The 20765-nt window shown below is 31.2% G+C and overlaps 1 protein-coding gene across 1 annotated transcript; it reads left to right on the top strand.

The window, feature by feature from the left end:
* Nucleotides 1–17450: 17450 nt before the first annotated feature.
* On the top strand, nt 17451–20460 carry LOC105141878 (cationic amino acid transporter 6, chloroplastic-like). The gene is made up of 5 exons (XM_011049255.1): nt 17451–17940; nt 18113–18332; nt 18770–19100; nt 19211–19439; nt 19704–20460. Exons 1-5 carry the CDS (start codon nt 17511–17513, stop codon nt 20258–20260), a joined length of 1767 nt encoding a protein of 588 aa, XP_011047557.1. The 5' UTR covers nt 17451–17510; the 3' UTR covers nt 20261–20460.
* Nucleotides 20461–20765: the final 305 nt, after the last annotated feature.

Raw genomic sequence — 20765 nt, 5'->3', positions numbered from 1 at the left:
CCCCCACAAATGACAATGCCGTTGATGATTGGTGATTATCACTCTCATGGTGATGGGGCATCATTTACCACCTCCACCACCGCCACCACCGTCCCATTTCCTTCGCCACTAATTTCTCCTTTTTTCGCTTCTTAATCTAACCTTTCCCAAATGGGAATATTATGATAAACCACATCTACTTTTTGTAAGAAATCGGAATGTCATGAAATCCCAACGACTTGCTTTGTATTAGTGTCTGTCTAGTGTTAGTGTTACTGTGCTTTTAAAACATAATTGTTATTAACTATTTTTTATTTAAAAAAAATATTGTTTTAATATTTTTTTAATATTTTTTTTAAATAATGATTACCCTATTTCTAAATACCTCGTGGTATGGTATATAGAAGCCATGTTAAGTGAAATCAGAACACTAATTTTGTTACTTTCAAGTATTTCTTAATCAAAACAAGTTTTAATTCAAAATGAAAACAGTTTTTTTTTTAAATTGTAATTATTTAATATAAATAAAATATATTTACTAAATTATTTTTACTGTTACAATCACAGTTGATCTTTTTATATTTCAAAATCAGTATAATTTCACCAAGTAGTATTTAACTACAATAAAGGACAAACTATAATCGATAACTAAACATGGCTAATTAAAAGAAGCTAAAACTCCTTGGGAAGTGGCTATAGAGATACACACTCATAAACATTATTTATTAGTATACTGTAATAGCTATTTTGCCTCTTCATCTAGAAAAAATTATATTTAATTTTTAAGAACATTGATATCTTTTCATATAATTCACTTGTCATTTCTAAATTAACTAGGAATCAATAAGTTTTTTCTTATATTAATTGCATAATGAAAGGATAAAAATATCAGTGAAAACAAATAATTTAAACATAGAATGAAGGGGTATTTTTATACCTTTTCAATAGTTTCATAGTTATTATAATATTAGCTGAGAGATATTTTTATATTTGATTAAATATAAAAATAATAAACAATTAAAATACATAGTAAAATTATTAAAATATCCTTAAAATAAGATAAAACTAAACCTTAGGTGAGCTTTTTGATATTTGCATATTTTTTTTAATTACAAGGACAAATTTTTTATTTGAATAAATATAAAAGGCTGAGTTTTTTTTTTATTTTCTCTTTCTTTTCTCTTTCCTTCATAAAATATTATAACTTAGCTTTTTTTGTTGTTGGTATTTCTACTTCAATCCTTATTATTTTGATTTTTAATTCTTGGTCTTGTTCTTTTTATTTATTTTTAATTTTATCCTTCAATCCTACCAAATATTATATTCTTTAATTTGGTCTTTATTCTTTTGACTTTTATTTTTTCCTTAGCATTTTAGTTAAAGTTTTATTGGTTTTCAATTTCATCATTCAATTCAAATTGGTGGTATTATGTTTTTCAATTTAGTCCTCATTATTTTGATTTTCAATTTTTTTCATAGTACTTTTGTAAAAGTTATTATTCTTTTTAATTCCACCCTTTAATCAAAAAATTGGTTTTATTTTTATGTTGATTTTGATCCTTATTCTTTTGATTTTTTGGATCCTTTTACTAAATTAATTTTTCTTTGAATTTTATTCTTCAATCAAATAAAAAAAATATTTTTTTCAGTTTTGATACTCATTTTTTAATTATTATTTTTTAAATTTTTTTTATATAATTTTTTTTTCTAATTTCATCTTTCAATACTTGATTGAGAATTGAACTTTATAATTTTTTTTAAATTATATTTTAGGTCTAATGACCATAATCACGAGTTTTTAAAGTTAACAAGAACTTGATAAAATATCCTAAGTTGGCTTAACCTTGATTATCGAGGGTTACATGTTTGCTATGCTATTGAGTTGATCAAGACTGGTTTTTTTATGTTATTTTTTACCTTGTTCTTTCTTCCATATTTAATGAAACATGGATCCATCTATTATCATTTCCTTCTTCTTCTTTTTTGTCTAATTGATGCCAACTTATTAGTCCAAGTTAAATTTATGATCGAGTCATATATTTTTTTAAAAACACATTTGTGATATCTAAACATTATTTTTGGCTCAAAAAGGAAAAAAATTGGCTTTGCGTTCCTATTGCTAAACATTGACTAGAATAAGCCCTTGTTTGGTATAGCATTCCAAATAAGGGTTGGGCAATTTTTAAATTTATTTTGCTTAAAATTATTATTATTTTATATTTTTAGATCATTTTAATGTGCTAATATTAAAAATAATTTTTTAAATAAAAAATATTTTGATGTATTTCTAAACAAAAAACACTCTAAAAAATAATTATTACCACACTTCCAAACACCCTTTATAACAAATTTTCACGTATCAACATTGAATTAACTGTGCTATCTATTAGAATTTACCTATTTATTTGATTTCATTTTATTGTATGCTCAACGCCTTAACCCCTTTCATTAAAACTTTATTTTGTTATCCCATCCTTTCAACAGAAGGACTTGTTTATATTGATAAAGAGGAACCAGGCATTAATTGCTTTGCAATCTGAATTATCAAATGAATAGTTAATTCTTTAGGACACATACAAACTATATATATTAATTTATAGAATTTTTTAAGGGGTGTGACATGATTATAAATGATTTGAAATCTGTATAGCAGGTTTTGAGTTTGAATCAGAATATATATTTTTCATAAAAACCTGAGACAACCAGGATTTACCTTACTCATCTAAACCCACAACATGCACTTTTTAGGAGGTGGGTTTTCTCGAATAAAAATATATATTAATTTTTAGAAATTCCATTAACAATACATGGAAACCACAAGAACCTATCATATATCCACTCTTTAACATTCAAATCTTTTTTATATTTATTTATTTTTATAATTTCCTATTTTATTATTAAATTATGTTTAAGAATTGTATTTTATAATTTTTAATTTATTTTATTTCTATTAGGTTATATATTGGTTTTATGAATTTTTTTTATTTTAATTTTTAACATTAGATATATTGAAAATAAGACTTTAAAATAATTTTTTGATTTATTTTCTATAAATTTATCTTGATCTCATAATACAGGTCTCGAATTTAATAGGTTAACCTGAATTAACTTGGATTAATTTTTTTTTCTAATTGATTTTTTTATTTTATTATTTTCCATTAATTATTAGTTAGAAATTAGAATTTATAAGTTTTTTATAATTTTTTTAAAAGATTATTTCAACCTCATTATCAATTTTTTATTTCCAAGTGACTTCTCTTACTGCATCCATCACTTTCATGCCCATCCATTAATTCTTTTCTAGACCAACATTTAGTCAACTTTCTTACGGTAGGTTTTCTCTTTTTTTTCTTTTCCCTTTCATGTCTTGTGGGGTTGCCTCCCTGGACCATTAATTTGGTCTGATCATAATACACAGGAGGGTATAGCTGGAGGGAATGTTCAGATGTCAAATCTCTTTAGCCATGTATAATGATTGCAGTCTATTATCAACAGCTGCCTTCACATAATAGATTCCTGAAACTTATTGATTCTTTAATTATGGAGTCGATCATTCATCCAAAAAAGGCCATCTGTGGTTCTTTCTTTTCTCATCTGTCAGCAGCTGCTGCTGCTGCAGCTTTCTTCTTCTTTTTTAATGACAGATTCTTACACGTCACAGAGCTCTCATTATTAGCTAGAATAATGCAGATCGATCCGACTAGTGAAGGCTGTTCCCTATTATCAGATCAAGAATATCGTGATGAGAATTGATGTCAAGTAGAGGAGAAAAAAAAATTTGTGATGCCAAAGGCTTGAGAGAGAAAAGAAATAGGTGTATGAGAGATTTCAACACAAATAGAATTTGTGTTAACATACGAGTATTATTACAATACTATTTCCAACGTTAATTTTGAAAGAAATTACTGTAGCAACTAGAAGGTCTCCTCTCTGATTTACTTTTGTATTTTTTTTATAAGTTGAATTTCATTTAAAATTCAAATCAATACCCTTAAAAAAATCTCAAACACAATAATTCATTTAATCTTACAAAAATTAAATCCAATTTATAGAGCTGGTTGTAAGTAACTAGCCACTTATTAAAATCCTATCCATGACAAAAAGAAAGAGAGACTAATGAACTGTGTTTAAATATACCCAAATACAATAGTTAAAGGGTTTCTTTTATATAATTATAGAAACTCTCAAATCAGTCCCAAAGAGTCTTCTTAATTGGTCCTTGAACATTCAAGAATTCTCAATCATACCCTCTATCAAAATCCAAAACAAATTTTAAACCAAAGCTAAAGCTATCCTTTCAAATAAATAGCAATAACATTACACTCTCTCTCACATACAATATAGGTGTAAGCCATCAATGGATTTAGATGGAGAATTATAAGTTAAGAAAAACACGTATGGATAGTGAATTGAAAGATATATGGACTTGAACTAATTCGAGGATGTCAAGGAATTATTTCAATCTAATAGTTTAAACTGTTAGGTGGGATCTCAAAATATAATTTATATTATTTTTTAACACATTCCTTTAAGTGAAAGTCATTTGAGCTTGAAACTTGTACAGACCAATATTACTTTGTGTTTAATTTTTTATCAAATAAATAGGGATAGTGAGATTTAATCTTAAGACCACTTTTAATCTAACAAACTAAAACTATTAGATGAAATTCCATGATATAATTTATATTAGAATTTTCTCGTTTATGATTATAACACAAGTGGAATATCCTAGCCTATGCCTACCTGCACATAAAGCTTTTAAAGTCATTAGTTATATATAAAACGTGTTTGTTTTTTGTGGTTGCATTTCGTTTGAAGCAAACCACAAAAACAAAACGTTTGGTAAAATAACAAACACTATTTATTGTATACGGGACCCATCACAATTAACGTTCAAAACACGGGTTAGTTAAAAGTAATATCCATCTGCTTCTCCCTTCCTAGTGCATTTGTGCATGCACGCCCTCTGCATAGTAAAATATGTAATTAAATTGTGAGCAGGGGAAGAAAGGCTCACCTAGTGCTGAAGGCTGGAGATGAAGATGATGTTGATGATCTGACCAGAAGATGTCCTATCACATTTTTCGTTTATCTCTTACCTTTTTTGTGTTCTCTAGGTCCTTTCATTCTCTCTTTGATCTTGATCTACTTCTTTTTTCTTGTTCCCTCTTTCCCTGTTTTTCTCCGGACGATCTAGCCAGACAAAAGCAAACATGCTCTTTGCTTCAAACATTTCTCCCTATTCTTACATCTGTGTAGTTTTGCACGAGAAGTGAACAGTGCCAGATGAATTTCACTATTCATATGGACCATATATCCTGTTTGACCTGGTAAAAAAAATTTATTTTTTTAATTGTGTTTTACTTGAAAAAATAGTGTTTATTATTATTTAATAACACTATATAAATTAGAAGAAGATCGCATGATGATGTAGCATTTGCAGAATTTGATTGTAATTTCAATTTTATTTCTGATAATATTTTACATGATTTTGTTGCACGCTCAAAAAATCATAGAAACTGTAGTCTTTATCAAATGAATTTCATACATGATGAAATTGTAGATAAATTAATGTAACAATAAAAAATATTTAATAAAAACTATTATTTATTTAATGATGTAATAGTGGTAGTTAAATTTACACTATTTAAATTAAAAACCATCAATATTAATATATATCTTTTTTAGTTATTTTATAACTTCAATTTGAAAAGTATATTTAACCAAATATATTAAACTATTTTTATTCAATCTTAATTGAAACCATCATTTTAACCAAACATATATAAATACCGAATCAACCTCAAATAAATTTATATTTTATAAAATAATTTTTTTCAAGTCACAACTATACAACACTCATAGATTAAACAACAACACAAAGTAGTTAGAGACATTAACGTATCTAATTTGTGTACATAACAAGGTGGACAATAAAACTAAACATGATTGGCTTATAATTTATGACCATTTGGATGATAACACGAAATCTTTCCAATATGATTTATAAATGGAAAGGATATGTCAATTTCATGTAAAATTAATGGGTGGAAATTGATTGTTTTTGTTCATTAGTTTAGAGAGTCGCTTAAAGGGTAAATTTTAATGAAGGTTTAGACTATTATTTTCAATGGATAGGTCCCAAAAGAAATTACATGTCTGGGTACATGTTTCAAACAATTGTGCTTTCCACCCCTTAAATCCGTGTCTTATTTTTCTTTTCCCAAAAAGTTTTTATGTGCATATTAACACTGTCCGTGGTGCTCTCTGCCTTCTCATTGTCGTCGAGTTTCTAGGTGGAAATGTTGATGCAATGGGAGAGAAATATGGCTATTATAATAGAGCATGAAAGCCTTTGCTTTAATTCGAATCTAGGGTTTTATATATTCTTGCATGCAAGAAAACGCAAATGGATCAGTTTTCATTGGAAATTATTGGGACTTTAGTGCCGCGTGGATCATGCCAAGATTATTTTATGATTTTGCTTTGGTCTTTATCGTAAGTAGAAAATGATCATATGGCTAGGTCACTTTTCAATGATGGCAGACCATCTGAGTTAGATTTATGTCTTCATCTTCCAATGTTACAAGAGCCAACTTGATGAAATACATACAGTAAGGGACAAATACATCAAACCTATTATAATGGCGAGTTCTCTCTTATTGCCCGATGTGATTTTGAGCTTATTCGTAATTGCCATTGCACTACTTTTCCACACCACTTTCTCTCTGGTTTACATGTTAATGGCTTTTGTCATGTACGAAACCTTCAATTTCTTAACCTCCATTTGCTATTGTTCATTGTTCTTCCTTGTGGTTGATGCATGCACTGGATTTTGCTTACCTATATATCCTTTTTTAAACGTCAATATTAATTTCAGTACAGTACAAGGGCACCCCCTGTACACTGATGCCCTCCTAATTCTTTCCATTCCGGGTGCTACTACCAGTCTACTTCCAGACATTAGTATAAGGAGTTGGCTGGTTGAATGTCAAGCAATCAGATATCACTGATCTGAAGCATAAATCTTCAGGATAATTTAAATTTATTTAGGAAAATAACTATTAAGTATAGAAAACAAATTTGAGGCGAGAAATATCTGTCTATTGAAAGATTATAGTAATTTATTTGTAATTAAAAGCTTAGATTAAGCAAGCATAGTGTATCATTAATGTTCCAAAGGATCTCAAAAAAAAAAAAAAATCAATATTCCAATGGCAGATGCCCTATCCTATCCCAAATTGGAAACTGTACTTGGCAAAATTATTGGATCAGGGGGGTGGACGCTTGCCTAAGCATACCACTGATCATGCTCAAAACCATTAATGGTATAGGGACTAAGCAATCTATATCGAGAAATCCGTGGTGCTCATTTCTTTATTCATTCTTTGTATCATAACATGTACTCGTCTCATCAAACCCATGATCTTCATGCTCGCTGCAAGTGTTTGATGAAACTTTAATGAGAGTAGTAATAAAGAAGAGAGAGGCCTCTAGATCAGTAGGATTCTCATAGATTGTAATTGGCTTTTAAGTTTTAATTGCACACCAGAGGGAATGAGCGGCCAATGGAGATTATAATCATTTCCTTAACAAATTGCACTGATCATGCTTGTCATTTCCCCTTAATCTATACAAATAAATTAATGAATATGAGCTCTGTGAAGGGCGTCTGATCAATCGATTAAATAAGGGCCGAAAGCCATTTGCATTAAAGAGAAGGCAAGCAGGCCTGCAGGTATGGGAAAAAGATTTGCTCTTAATTAGTTACTAAATTATATATATATATAATGTGGAGTAGCGTGAGGTGACATGATCTGTGTGAAAGTTGGCCTGCATGCTCTAATAATCCATCCATATGCTGCTTCCATAAATAATCCCGATCATCCACCGGCTCCATTGATTTCTTTAATTAAATCCAGATTTTGTGTAGTCATGCTCTGATAGCAAGGGAAGTGTACGATGTCTCTAGTAATTCTTCATGTAATTCCCATTTAGTTTACTCTTTCAAACGCTTGTTTACAAGGCATTTATGAAAATCTTTTAAGACTATCGGACCCCTCCTCATTAATTATACAAAACTTACTAAATTATAAATATATATATTTAGTTTAATCGCGCTTAATTATGACAAAATTATTACCTAAAAAGAAAAAAAAACCCTCCTAATTAATTATACAAAACTTACTAAATTATAAATATATATATATATTTAGTTTAATCACGCGTAATTATGACAAAATTATTACCTAAAAAGAAAACAAAACCCTTGCTCTCCGACCCATCATTTCCTAAATTATAAAAAAGCACATCTGTTTGTACTTATTTCTAAATAATATTTCATTAATATTCAAAATTAAATTACGTGTCTATTTTGCTTTTGAAACAAAGCAAAATCACAAATGCTTATGGTGAGATATATTCTTTTAATTAAAATGAAAAATCTTCCATTACTATTTTAAAAAACTACATATATCAAATGTATTTCACGTAACTCTCTCTCTATATATATAGAGAGAGTTGTGCATGTATGTATGAATGTGTATCATTAATTTTATTGAAATGATATCTTTCTCTCTCTATATATATATATTATTATCTTATTTATTTTTTTATTTTGAAAAATATTATAGATACATGTCACACAAGTTTAAGAGATTATAATTAATTCAATAAAAAATATATTTATTAAATTATTTCTAGTATGTTATAATTCTTATTGGTTATTTTATATCTCAAAAGTATAACAATAAGATTTAACCATATATTATCTAGTTGTTTTAAATATTTATAAACATAATATAGGAGCCAATTATTAAACATTATTATAATAATGAACAAAACAACTAATAGCACACAGCAATAATATCAAATCGAAGATGGTTGTTGCTAACTTACTATATATAATTTAATTACCCTATTAATTTACTTTTGTCGAAGACAGACCACAACTCTATCTCTCTCTTCCCCTATATATTTATGTAAGCTAACATATATACTATAAATATGATGTCGTGTTTTACGTTGGGATCTAGGATAGTGGCGCATGCAGCAGCTGTCCCCGAGGAGTAAAATAGCCCTTTTGTTTGGAGTAGTATTTTAATCGGAGTTTTAAATATTTTTAATTTTTTTAAAATTAATTTTAATTATTTTTAGATAATTTTAATGTACTAATGTAAAAAATAACATTATTTTGGAATAGTATCATAATCAATCACCTTAATATTGATAATTAAGGTGATTAATTAAGAATACTAAAATTAAGACAAGAAGCCATGCAATATATATATACCTTCATGTTCATATATATCACGGGTGATCACTCTTTAATTTACAAGCTATCTCCACTCCTCTGTTTAAGTGAATTGTCTCTTTCTGATTATAAAACAAAGCACTTTTCACATAATGCATGGCCATAATTGTGAAGGTTCCATTAGCATAATTAGACGTGTCAAAAGTCTTTCTTTCTTTTCTGTCGACAGTACTGCTAGAGTGGCTCCGAGTGCTTCCTGTGTCCTTCAGTGCAACTTTTCTACCAATCACATACAAAAAGCTTTGTAAAGAAATCCCACTCTCTCTCGAGTCTTGACCCCCTCTCCTCTTATTTTAGTCACGTGAATATGCTTATTACAATATAATCTTTATAATTATCGCGGCTTAATGGCTCCAAATGTATCTCAATCTCAGTTAATTGTACCTTAAATTAATGTGATTAATGTATGACTCGAAGTTCCTTTGATTAGTTTAAAGATAAATGGCTGAGAGTGCGCACACACAAGTTTCAGAAAAACAATTGTCTCCATTTCAAGTCAGCTAGCTAGTACTTATATATATATATAAAAAAAACGAAAATGGAATCTGTTTCTTTAGGTCTAATTAGTTTTTGTTTTTGGGCATTTTTAAATTTAATTTTTATTTAGTTCTGTTATAGTAAAATAGATATTTGTAAGGAAAAGTAAATAAAGATTTAACTGGAAATTGAAGGGTAAAGTAAAAGTGTTAGGCCTAGGAGGATTGGCCTCCACAAATGATTTTTTTTTTAACTGGACGAAGACACATCACTTGTCCAAATCTGTTTAATTAAAAAAAAAAAAAATATGACGCATGGCCATCCAATTTAAATCACCAGCCACTCTAGTGACTAAAAATCAAATTTTAGGTTCTTGAATAAAAAAAAAAACATTTTAAATAAAATCTAGAAACCAAGTAAATATATTTTTAACCCCCAAAACAATATAAAATAGGTCTAAAAAAGAAGAAGAAGAAGAAGAAGAAGGTGAGGATGAAAATGTGTTCTGTTTTTTTTTTTTTAATTTTTTTTTAATCTTATGTCTTCTTGATATTAGATCCTGTTAAACCAATGGCATGATAATGATTCATGAGCATAAAATCTATGTGCACAAATAGAGAAAGAGGAACGTGGAGAAGCAACTTGGATCTTGAATGGGTTTTTATCCAGGGGGCAATTCAATGGTTTGCAAGGAGACATAATTTTCTTGTAACTAATTATAACTAGGCAGATCAAAGAAAGAGTGTACTGTGTGTTTAAATTATTGTTTTTTGTATGTTTTTAGTGAAGAAATTTACCACTAAAAATATAAAAGTAAAAGCCTAACAACACAAACACACTCAACATAAGCATACATCACAAAGAAAAAAAGAAAAAAAGGAGGGTGTCATCTATAGAATTGCTAGCAATACAAGGCATGAAGGTGATGGCGTGCTTTAATTAGCAATATAATTGGTTCATAAATTAACCTGTCCTCCATAAATTAGATCTATAGCAAACGATATCCACTTTATGACTCTCATGAATTATTACACTTCGAGAGCATGATTGGCATTGAATTTGGATAGTTGCCTTTAAACCAGATCAGCAGCATGCCATCTCTCAATCGGTGTGCCATATGGATTATATATGGATGGTCCCAATGGAGGCAAGATACCCAGGCCTCTCATAGTGACACAAAGCACATTTTGGCCACTCAATAAATCCCAAGAATTTCTTTTTTTGGGAACAATCTCTTCATATATGCTCTCAAATCACGGATGTGAAATCAAATGATTCACAGGTCCTTCCACTTACCAATTAGTTGGATATGCAGATGGATTTTATGCAATCCCATGAAGGTCGTTGCCAAGAACATTTGAATTTGATTCACGCCAAGGAATGTGGCTTTTGACTTCAGAATATTGATTCTAAGAAAAAATAATAATTAATGATAAAAGATAGACTTTAAAGAGAGAGTGTGTGAAGCAAGATAAACTCCCTGCATCCCACTTGTGCTTTTAATAAAATTTGCACCAATATCACCTCTAAGCGTCAACTACCACAAGTGATTCCCAAATCCCCATCCATTTTGCTTTCTTTTACACAAAGTTACGTGAAGTTTCTCTCAAATACCTCTTCTTCCTTTTTGTTTTATAGAAGCAGTTCTATATATAGACTGAATAAGAGAAAATTAAGAAAAGGGAGGGGATAAAATCAGAGTTGTTTGTATGGTCTCCACAGCCGAAGAAGGAAAGGTACAATTACTACAAGGTTTATACCCTATAGAGCCACGGGGGATGCGTACAATATTCAAGTGTGTGTGTGTGCGTGTGTGTGTGTGAAGCCAAAATCTGATAACTAAGCACATCGCGGCAAAAGATATTCGAGATGCTTAAAAAAATGCTAACTTTTAATTGTATGGACCGACTGGTTGGATTCCAGATAGAAATCTCAAAACCACCGATTACTAATTACTAGCTAATATTCAGTGACTTTGTAAAGTAGCTAGGGTTGAGGAAGGAGGAAGTTCCCATGAGTGCATGCAAAGAGAAACTTGATATATTAAATATACATAGGAGAATATTGAATGGCATGATCAAGCATGAGCTAATAGTATATATAGTGCAAGTGAGTTTTGTTGACTTCAATTGCAGATACACTTCATTCGAAATATAAACTCCGAGAGGAGAGATCACCTAAGTTCATAATTATTCACATCATTTGTTTATTCTATTTGAGAAATCATGCATATTAAAAGGTTAAATACCTGTGCTTTCGTTTTTTTAGAAGAAATTGCTTAGATTTTTTCCAAGGTTCTAGCACAATAATAATTATTTTCAAACATTTAAAAAATCATACTTTATATATTTTTACCTTCTTTTTTTTGTTAGTTTTTTTTAATTATTATTTGTCTCACATCAACTTTGATATTAAAACAAGAGCTTTTAATTGTGCCTATAATTTGTGCCTATAATTTGTGGAAAGCCTTTTGATATTTACAACAAAAAAAAAATCTCAGCCAAACATGTTCTTGATAAAGTTTTGCTTCAAAATCCAAGCCACATTATTCATCTTCCTTAACAACCATCATCAACCAACCATCATCCAAAACCACCAAAAACTAGTTCAACCACCACTTATTATAACCCAAACAATCTTTTTATCATTAATAAAACCATCATTAAGACATTAAACTCAATGTCTGCTAATGTAAATCATTCATGACAATTGATCTTCAACAACCACCATGAGCAACAAGCCTATGCCACTAGGTTCAGGCTCTAGTAACGACACAAACTAACCACCAACTCTTATTTAGAACAATAGTCATAACCATACCATTAGTTGTCATCAGCTAATATAGCAAATTAGGAGTCAAAGTCAATACAACCACATCACCTAGCCTATCAACACAAAAATTCAGATTAATTAACACCAAAAAATCAGTTCAACATCCATAAAAACCATGCTATAAATCCACCAATGTATATCATTCTAAAAAATCCTCAACATAGTTTTAAAACCCGAACTAGACTGGTGAGTCGACTTGGAACCTAGTAGACTCGGGCTTGGGATCGGTCCGGGTCTAAGTAAAAACCTACTAGGGAGTTGGCCCTACGAAACTCGATCAACCTGACGGGTCGACTCGAAATCCAGTCAATCAGGATAAACCCGGCTGAGACCTGACCTAAAGAGTGTGTTGACAGTATCAGTAGTTAAGATAAAGAAGTTGGGCTAAGGATTCTCTACCCTCGATTATTAGCATCTCAAGGAAACAATCCTTTGGAGAAGAAAATCTAAAAATTTATCTCTTGAAATAAATACCCCTTCCTTAACTTATGCTATTTACCTGAACAAGCAAATAAAGACTTACTATATGTGCTTGCTATTGCAACAGCTTAAGAGGTATGGATTTAGACATGAAAGCATTAAGAAGATTCTTTCTAGCTTATGTGATTCACTCCTTAAATTAAATAAGATATTTGGCTTACTTGCTTTTGAGAGGATAGGTTTTTTACGAAGAGAAGAGAAGATAGATGCAAGACTCATCCTGATGGATGTGAGATAATAGAGGATGTGAGAGTTGCAGGTGCTGTGGTTAGGCATGAGAAACTAGAAGAGAGAGAGAGAGGTCGTGTAGTTTTAGAGAGAGATTTTTTTGGGTTGACTCGAGTCAACCCAAGTCAACCCATCTGACCCATGACTTGATCATTATAGCGGGTTAGGTTTAAAAACTATGATCCCGATATTTCATTCACAGTAGCCACGAGTTCCTTCCAATAACAACAAATTCATGTCACTAGGTTCTACCTCTAACCATACCTGATCACACATAGGAGTTCACGATCTTATTGTCGTATAATTAAAGCATTTTCTTATTTGGTTGTAATTTTTTTGCTCTATATTGATTAAAAAAATGATATCACTAAACAAGTAAGTCGATACAACACTACATCAGCGGTTCTACCTACATCAACAACAATGATCCAACTAACATGACATAATTGTCAAATAATAAAGGTGGTAGATCACTCAACCTCCCAGCTTGTTGAATTTTACTGCTCTTATTTTGCACTTGTAATTTATAATTATCATTAATATTACTTTTGTGCCAATAAAATTACAAAAAAAAAACTCATCTTATATTTTTATATATTATCTTTTCTTATTAGCCTATTTCATCATTTATATTTAACATATAGTCTTTTATTAATTACAAAGCTTTTTTAGATTAGTGGAAAATTATTAATTATAAAGCTTTATGAGATTAGTGGAAAATCATGACATTGTGTTTGGTTACCCATTTATATTAAGAGGTTAAACATTGCATGCTTGTGATCTTTCTAGTGTATTTTATTATTGATTTATCTTTGAAACAAATAAATAACTAAATATTAGCTTTATTTTTGTATTGCATTTTACTTACACGAATCATTTGTGATTTCACCCATAGTCCTAGACTAGTATTGTATACATTTATAAAGTGGTCTTTTAGTATCTAGCTCTTAGTTCACACTTACCATAAATCCAACTCCTAGCAATTGCCTTAGAGGAAGAGCAATTACAACTCATGTGCACTCAAATGACTGACCTTTCTAATCAAATCACTAACCTTTCCAAAAGAGTTAAGTCCATAAAGACTTTTCAAGTAAGACAATCTAATGATAACAAACATTCCAACAATAACTATCAATATCATCATATGCCAATTCACAATAAACACCATAACATAGCCATAATCATTAGCACCACGATATCTATGATGACCTTGATGATCGGTTCATAAAACATATCAAAACATAGGCCCTAGATTTTAATGATTGTCTTGATCCATGAATTTTTACTAGGTGGATTCATAACATATATCACTTATCTAAGAATTAAAAAGTAATTAGGTTTACAAAGATAAACCTTAGTAAAATCGCTTAACTCTATTGAAAAAGTATTAAAGAGTATTTAGATAAAAGACATGACCCTACATTACTAATTATGTGGAGATAAAATAGAAATTATAAGAGAAATACTTACATTGATCCTATAAAGGAATACTTTTAAATCAATGAAACAACTTTAAGCAAGGAAATAAGTTTATTAATGAATATGTGGCATAGTTCAATGAGTATAAGATGAGATGTGTTGTAAAAAAGGATGATGCAATGACTCTATGTAGGTTTTTTAAAGGCTTGATAATGATATTAGAAGAGAGGTTATACTCTGAGATATGTCTACCCTTGACCAAGCTTATATCTCAGTGTAAGACAATGAGTTGGTCATGAAGAGTCAATGGATGAAATATTAAGACCCCTAGTATTTCCCTAGGAAGTTTCAATTTGAAAATAATAATTCTTTGTTAAATGTTTTATCTAGTAATACCAATCCTAATATTCCCTGGGTTTCTAAAGAGAAAAAGGGTAAATGTATTCTCACTAAATTACCTAATATGATTTAAGGGATTTAGTGTTTTAGATATTTGGATTTTGGTCATGTCATAACTAATTGTACCAATAAAACCTTATTCACTAAGAAGCAAGAGGATATATGTGAAAAGGACAACTATGGTCATCAAGTGTATACATTTTATCCGATGCATTTTCAAGATTTAGATAAGAAGAATGAGAATGATCCAATATATATACTAAGTTGTGTGCAATCAATATGTACTTAGATGGAGTAAAACATGGTAGGATTTAAGATAACTAAATTAAGTATAGTTAATTGTGCCATAAAACAATCTAAACGAATCAAAGATTAGATAATGATTGTTACTTTTTATACATAAATTAATTTTAGCGATAAAAGTTGGAAGATCATTATAGATAATGTAAGTTGTATCAATGGAGTATCTTATCATGATATAGCCCGTTTAGATTTAAATTATACCTCTCACCTTAAACCCTACAATGTTTATGGATTAACAACATTTCAATTTAAATCAAGGAGATATGTCTTTTCTTTATCAAATTTATAGATTACCATAATGAGATTTGATGTGTTGTAACTCCAATAGATAGATATAATGCATTTCATTTTAGATAGGCTTTGGCTATATGATATAGATGTCTTCATTTTCTATCAAATAACTTTCAAATATAAAAGAATTCATTTTATTAGATTATCCCCATGGCCTAGTGAGAGTAACAAGGGAAAAAAAAAAAGCTTAACATAATAAATCTAAAGAAGTTTGAAAAAGAGGTTCGTTAGAAGTTTATATACACATCATAAAAAACTTCATTGTCCATGTCATTTTAAATTATAAATCCTTTAAAGTTAATATTGAACACTTATTTTCACATAAACAATAGGTCTATGTATAATATATAGTTAGAGCCATAATTTACTTAAACTTAATTGTTACTATCATGATGCATCACAAAATTTGACATTATATAACCTAAGAAAAAGATTAAACAAAGATGATTAACTATTAGAAATTTAGGATTTGAATTCATCAAGTAAATAACAACTTACAAATAAAATATTTAGAGCTTTTTCTAGAGTTTTGACAACAATACAAATTCATTTACAAATCATGATTAGTGTTTAGGATTCTAAATCATTATGATTTAACATAAAAAGTTTTTTAGCGTTTCCTTTGGGATTGATGGTTCATCTAAAAATTTTAGGGTTTTTTAGGAATTTTGATAAGGGTTTTGTTTGGGATACAAAATAATCAATATTTAACAAAACAATTTTGCAGTTGGTGTGAATTTTAACATCTCAATTTTTATAAATCGATGTTTAGGGTTAGGGTTTCATCATGCCTAACAATGCGTTACTACCAGAAAAGAAAAGAAAAGATTTTAACAAGAAATCTAGCAGAGAAGATGTGTTTGTTGCATGGGCTTGCTGGATTTGATCAATTTATGGTTGATTTTTTTCGCTCCTGATCGATTTGTAGAGAAAGAAGAAGATGAGATAAATGGAGAATAAAACAAATGATTTTAAATAATATGATTTGCACAAATATTTTAGTCTTTTCACCAGATTTCTACTGACCCGAGTATAATTTTTTAAATATCAAAGGAAAACCATTATCATACTCAAACCTTAGAGATTTTAAACAATCATTTCTTTTACAAGAACTGTATGAGTTTTGTTCTTGAGTACTGGAGTCCTAGCTCGAATATCCGTGAAAGGATAAAAAAGCAGCAGTATATTATCTCTCTTGTTTTAAAGTATCATAAAATCATGCATATGGGTAAAAATAATCAAAGAAAAAATCAATGCATCGTAGACTAGGACAACGCTGCACTCACACGTGTTTGACTTTAACGGCAGGCACTGCAACTGCGACATTCTGTGTTGAGGAATCAAGCCCAAATGTTCTTGAGAGCTAGCAGTGAAGAGATCTTTAGCTGCTTTAACAGAGTATATATGGGTATGCAGTGAAGGGATCTTTAGCCACATCTTTTCAAAGTTTCAGATGAGGAAATTCTTAAAGATTAGGTCAAAGCTAGGCCCTTCTGATCACATTGTGATTCCTCTTAACAATCTCATTTTCAAAATGGCTGAGCCTTTTTCTACCTTTTTTTTTCTTGCATGCTTCCATGGCTGAACAGCCTCTTTGGGGTCTTGGGGCACTCAAAAGCTGTGAAAGGCTATATTGGACATTTCCCATTATCTCAATGGGCAACTAGGTATTTTCAATAAAGCCAGCAGGGGCACCAATTTGGGCTCCCCAACAACATTAGTGAAAGAATCTAGCATTATATCCTCCCTCAGCTTCATATTTTAAAACCCTCACCCCCAAGCAATTCTCATGGAAAGCCAAAAAACACTCTCTTCTTCTTTCGCTAGCAATATGGCAACCGTTCAATCCACACCCACAAACATTTCCTTCTCTAACTATCTCAAGTCCCTCTCTCAAACCCCTCACAGGCTTAGAAAAAGAATGCTAGCTACATGGACTCCTGACCAGGAGCTTAACCAAGTTAGGCTAAGGTCTGGTGCAGACATGATGAGGAAGCTCAAGTGGTATGACTTGGTAGCTCTTGGTATAGGAGGGATGCTTGGTGTTGGAGTTTTTGTTACCACTGGCCCTGTAGCCCTTAAAATCTCTGGCCCTTCAGTTTTTATCTCATATATCATTGCTGGAATATCAGCCCTCTTTTCTTCTCTATGTTACACTGAGTTTTCTGTTCAGATTCCCGTTGCTGGGGGGGCCTTCAGCTATCTTAGAGTGACCTTTGGTATCAATAATTCACAGCACAACTCTTTCTTACTTTCTCCATTAATAATCTTGATAGACAGGCATTAGGATTTTAATGATGTTGTTAGAATTGTTTCTTTCTTTTTCTCGATATATATATCTATATATAATGTATTAACGTCATTTTGGTTCTTATTTTTCATATGACACAGGAGAGTTTATAGGTTATTTTGCTGGGGCAAATATACTAATGGAATATGTATTATCGAATGCTGCGGTTGCAAGAAGTTTCACAGAATATCTGTGCCATGCTGTGGGGGAGAACCCAAGCTCATGGAGAATTGAAGTGGATGGAGTAGCAGAGGGTTACAATATGTTGGATTTTCCAGCTGTGGCTCTTATTCTTCTCCTTACTCTCTGTCTTTGCTATAGGTTTGATCTCTTATTACCTTTGTTTTGTTTGCTTCATATCTATTTATTTATTTGTGATCGACTAGTGTTTGATGTTCTTATATATTAATCATGGTGCTTGTAAATTTATGTCGCTAGCTAGATCTTTCGCCGGAAAGGTTTAAGTGGCCATTTCGCTTATCATCTACTTGCTAGTGGATCTAGACAATTATGTCTTAGAGTTGGATTAATATGAATGATGAATCATTTCCATTATATATATATATATATATATATATAGGGGCTTTAGGCAGGATTAATATTATATTGTTTTTGTTACAATTAGTATAGGTAATGTTTTATTTTTTTTTCTATTGGTTCTGTAACCATCACTAATAGTACTGATTGAAATTTTTTTTCCGAAGTAAGTGGTTAGTGGGATTTTGAAAGTGATGGATTTTTCTTTTTTGGGATTGCAGCACAAAGAAAAGCTCCATATTGAACCTTACTATGACAGTCTTCCATGTGATTTTCTTCGGATTCATTATAATTGTTGGTTTCTCCAAAGGGAGTGCCAGGAACTTGGTTGAGCCAGGAGGGCTTGCTCCTTTCGGTGTCAAGGGTGTTCTTGATGGAGCAGCTATAGTTTACTTCAGCTATATTGGCTACGACTCGGTTTCAACCATGGCAGAAGAGATCCAAAACCCTGCAAAAAGCCTTCCGGTGGGCATTTTAGGTTCTGTTCTCATTGTCACCGGACTATATTGCCTCATGGCCTTATCTTTATGCTTGTTGGTGCCTTTTAATATGGTAATGAATCTATCTCTTACTGAAGTTTTTAGTCAAAATTGCAGACATCATAATCCTCTTTTAGTGCATAAATATCCTAATAATTAGGTATCCTTCCAAATCATTTGCAGATAGAAAAAGATGCATCATTTTCTGTCGCTTTCGAAAAGATCGGGTGGAAGTGGGCAAGCAATGTGGTTGGGGCCGGAGCAAGTTTGGGAATTGTTGCTTCTCTCTTGGTTGCAATGTTAGGCCAAGCTAGATACCTTTGTGTCATTGGAAGGGCCCGGCTTGTGCCTTCTTGGTTCGCCAAGGTGAATCCCTCCACAGGCACCCCTTTGAATGCCACGCTCTTCTTGGGTAAGTAATTCCTTCTGCTAGCTTCCCCTATGAGTCATAGCTAGCACTAAAGAGTGAAATATTCCCATTTTAATCAGACTTGAAGTCGATCCAATCCACTTTCTTAATTCATAAATCTTCTTCATCTGTATCTCTCCCTATTTTAACTAGGCTATATTCATATAGAGAAAAAAACGTAGGCTAATCCAACGAAATTAAGAAAAGGGAAAGATCAGGGATCCAATAGTATACTGAATATTCTGTACTGTTTTCATGATATTCTAGGTCTTTGCACAGCTTCAATTGCACTCTTTACCGAACTCAGCATAATTCTTGAAATGATCTCCATCAGCACACTCTTGGTGTTCTACATGGTGGCTAATGCTCTCATCTATCGTCGGTATGTTGTCATTAGCCACAACCCTCCTTCACAAACCCTCTTGTTCCTTGTCCTTCTCTCTTCTACTACAATTGGCTTCTCTATGTCCTGGAAACTTGACGAGCGATGGTGGGCTTTACCAGTACTTGGTGGATTCATGATTGCAATCACAGCTTTCTTTCAATACATGGTGCCTTCCGTTTGCCAACCTAATGAAGAGTGGTCAGTGCCATTCATGCCATGGCCGGCCGTAACATCAATATTCCTCAATGTCTTCCTCATGACCACACTGAAGGCCATGTCCTTCCAAAGGTTTGGTATATGGGCATTCTTTATAACCTTGTTTTATGTTCTATATGGTGTTCACTCAACTTATCGAGCTGAAGAGATGGAAGTAGGAGTTGGTGAAATTTCACACCACCCATCAATCCAACAAACCAAGCTAGACATTCAGGTTCTATGACCAGAAAAACTCTTTGTTGTCGTTTCTTATTTTCTCTCTTTTTTATCCTTTTAATTAAGCACTCTTCTCAGCTTCTTTGGATTCTTACAATGTAATGTGTATAGATCTCATGGAAATCCTATTGAGCAAAAACGAAGGTGTCATTTGTCTTGTCATGAAAACACTGGACAAATTATAAATAGAAAAGGAATTAGTGACCACGTAAAGGAAAGAATACATGGGAGTGAGGTTAATTTTCTCCTTTTTGTTCTTTTTTTTTTTTTCCCACGAATACATTTTTGCACGCCGTCTCGGTGGTTGAGTGATTACTTTCAAGAGTCAGATTACAAGAAAAAACTTGTCAACTCGAGGTTTATCAGTAATAACATACTTGTGTGTGAGTTGAAACATGAAATGATTTCTAGAAGATTATCTATTCTATACCTAGTATTATTTTAATTTAAGAGAGTCTTTAAGTTTAGAGTTCTTGTTGTTGGTGGGAGAAACCACTTGTGGTGGCTTTAAA

The sequence above is a fragment of the Populus euphratica genome, unplaced genomic scaffold (assembly GCF_000495115.2).
Source record: "Populus euphratica unplaced genomic scaffold, PopEup_1.0 scaffold134.1, whole genome shotgun sequence".
NCBI classification, from domain to species: domain Eukaryota; kingdom Viridiplantae; phylum Streptophyta; class Magnoliopsida; order Malpighiales; family Salicaceae; genus Populus; species Populus euphratica.
This window is presented reverse-complemented; position numbering and strand designations above follow the sequence as displayed.

Coding starts and splice junctions, on each gene's coding strand:
- LOC105141878 (XM_011049255.1), top strand. CDS start 17,511: ATGGAAAGCCAAAAAACACTCTCTTCTTCTTTCGCTAGCAATATGGCA. Junction 18,333..18,769: donor ACTCTCTGTCTTTGCTATAG/GTTTGATCTCTT, acceptor TTGGGATTGCAG/CACAAAGAAAAGCTCCATAT. Junction 19,101..19,210: donor TGTTGGTGCCTTTTAATATG/GTAATGAATCTA, acceptor AATCATTTGCAG/ATAGAAAAAGATGCATCATT.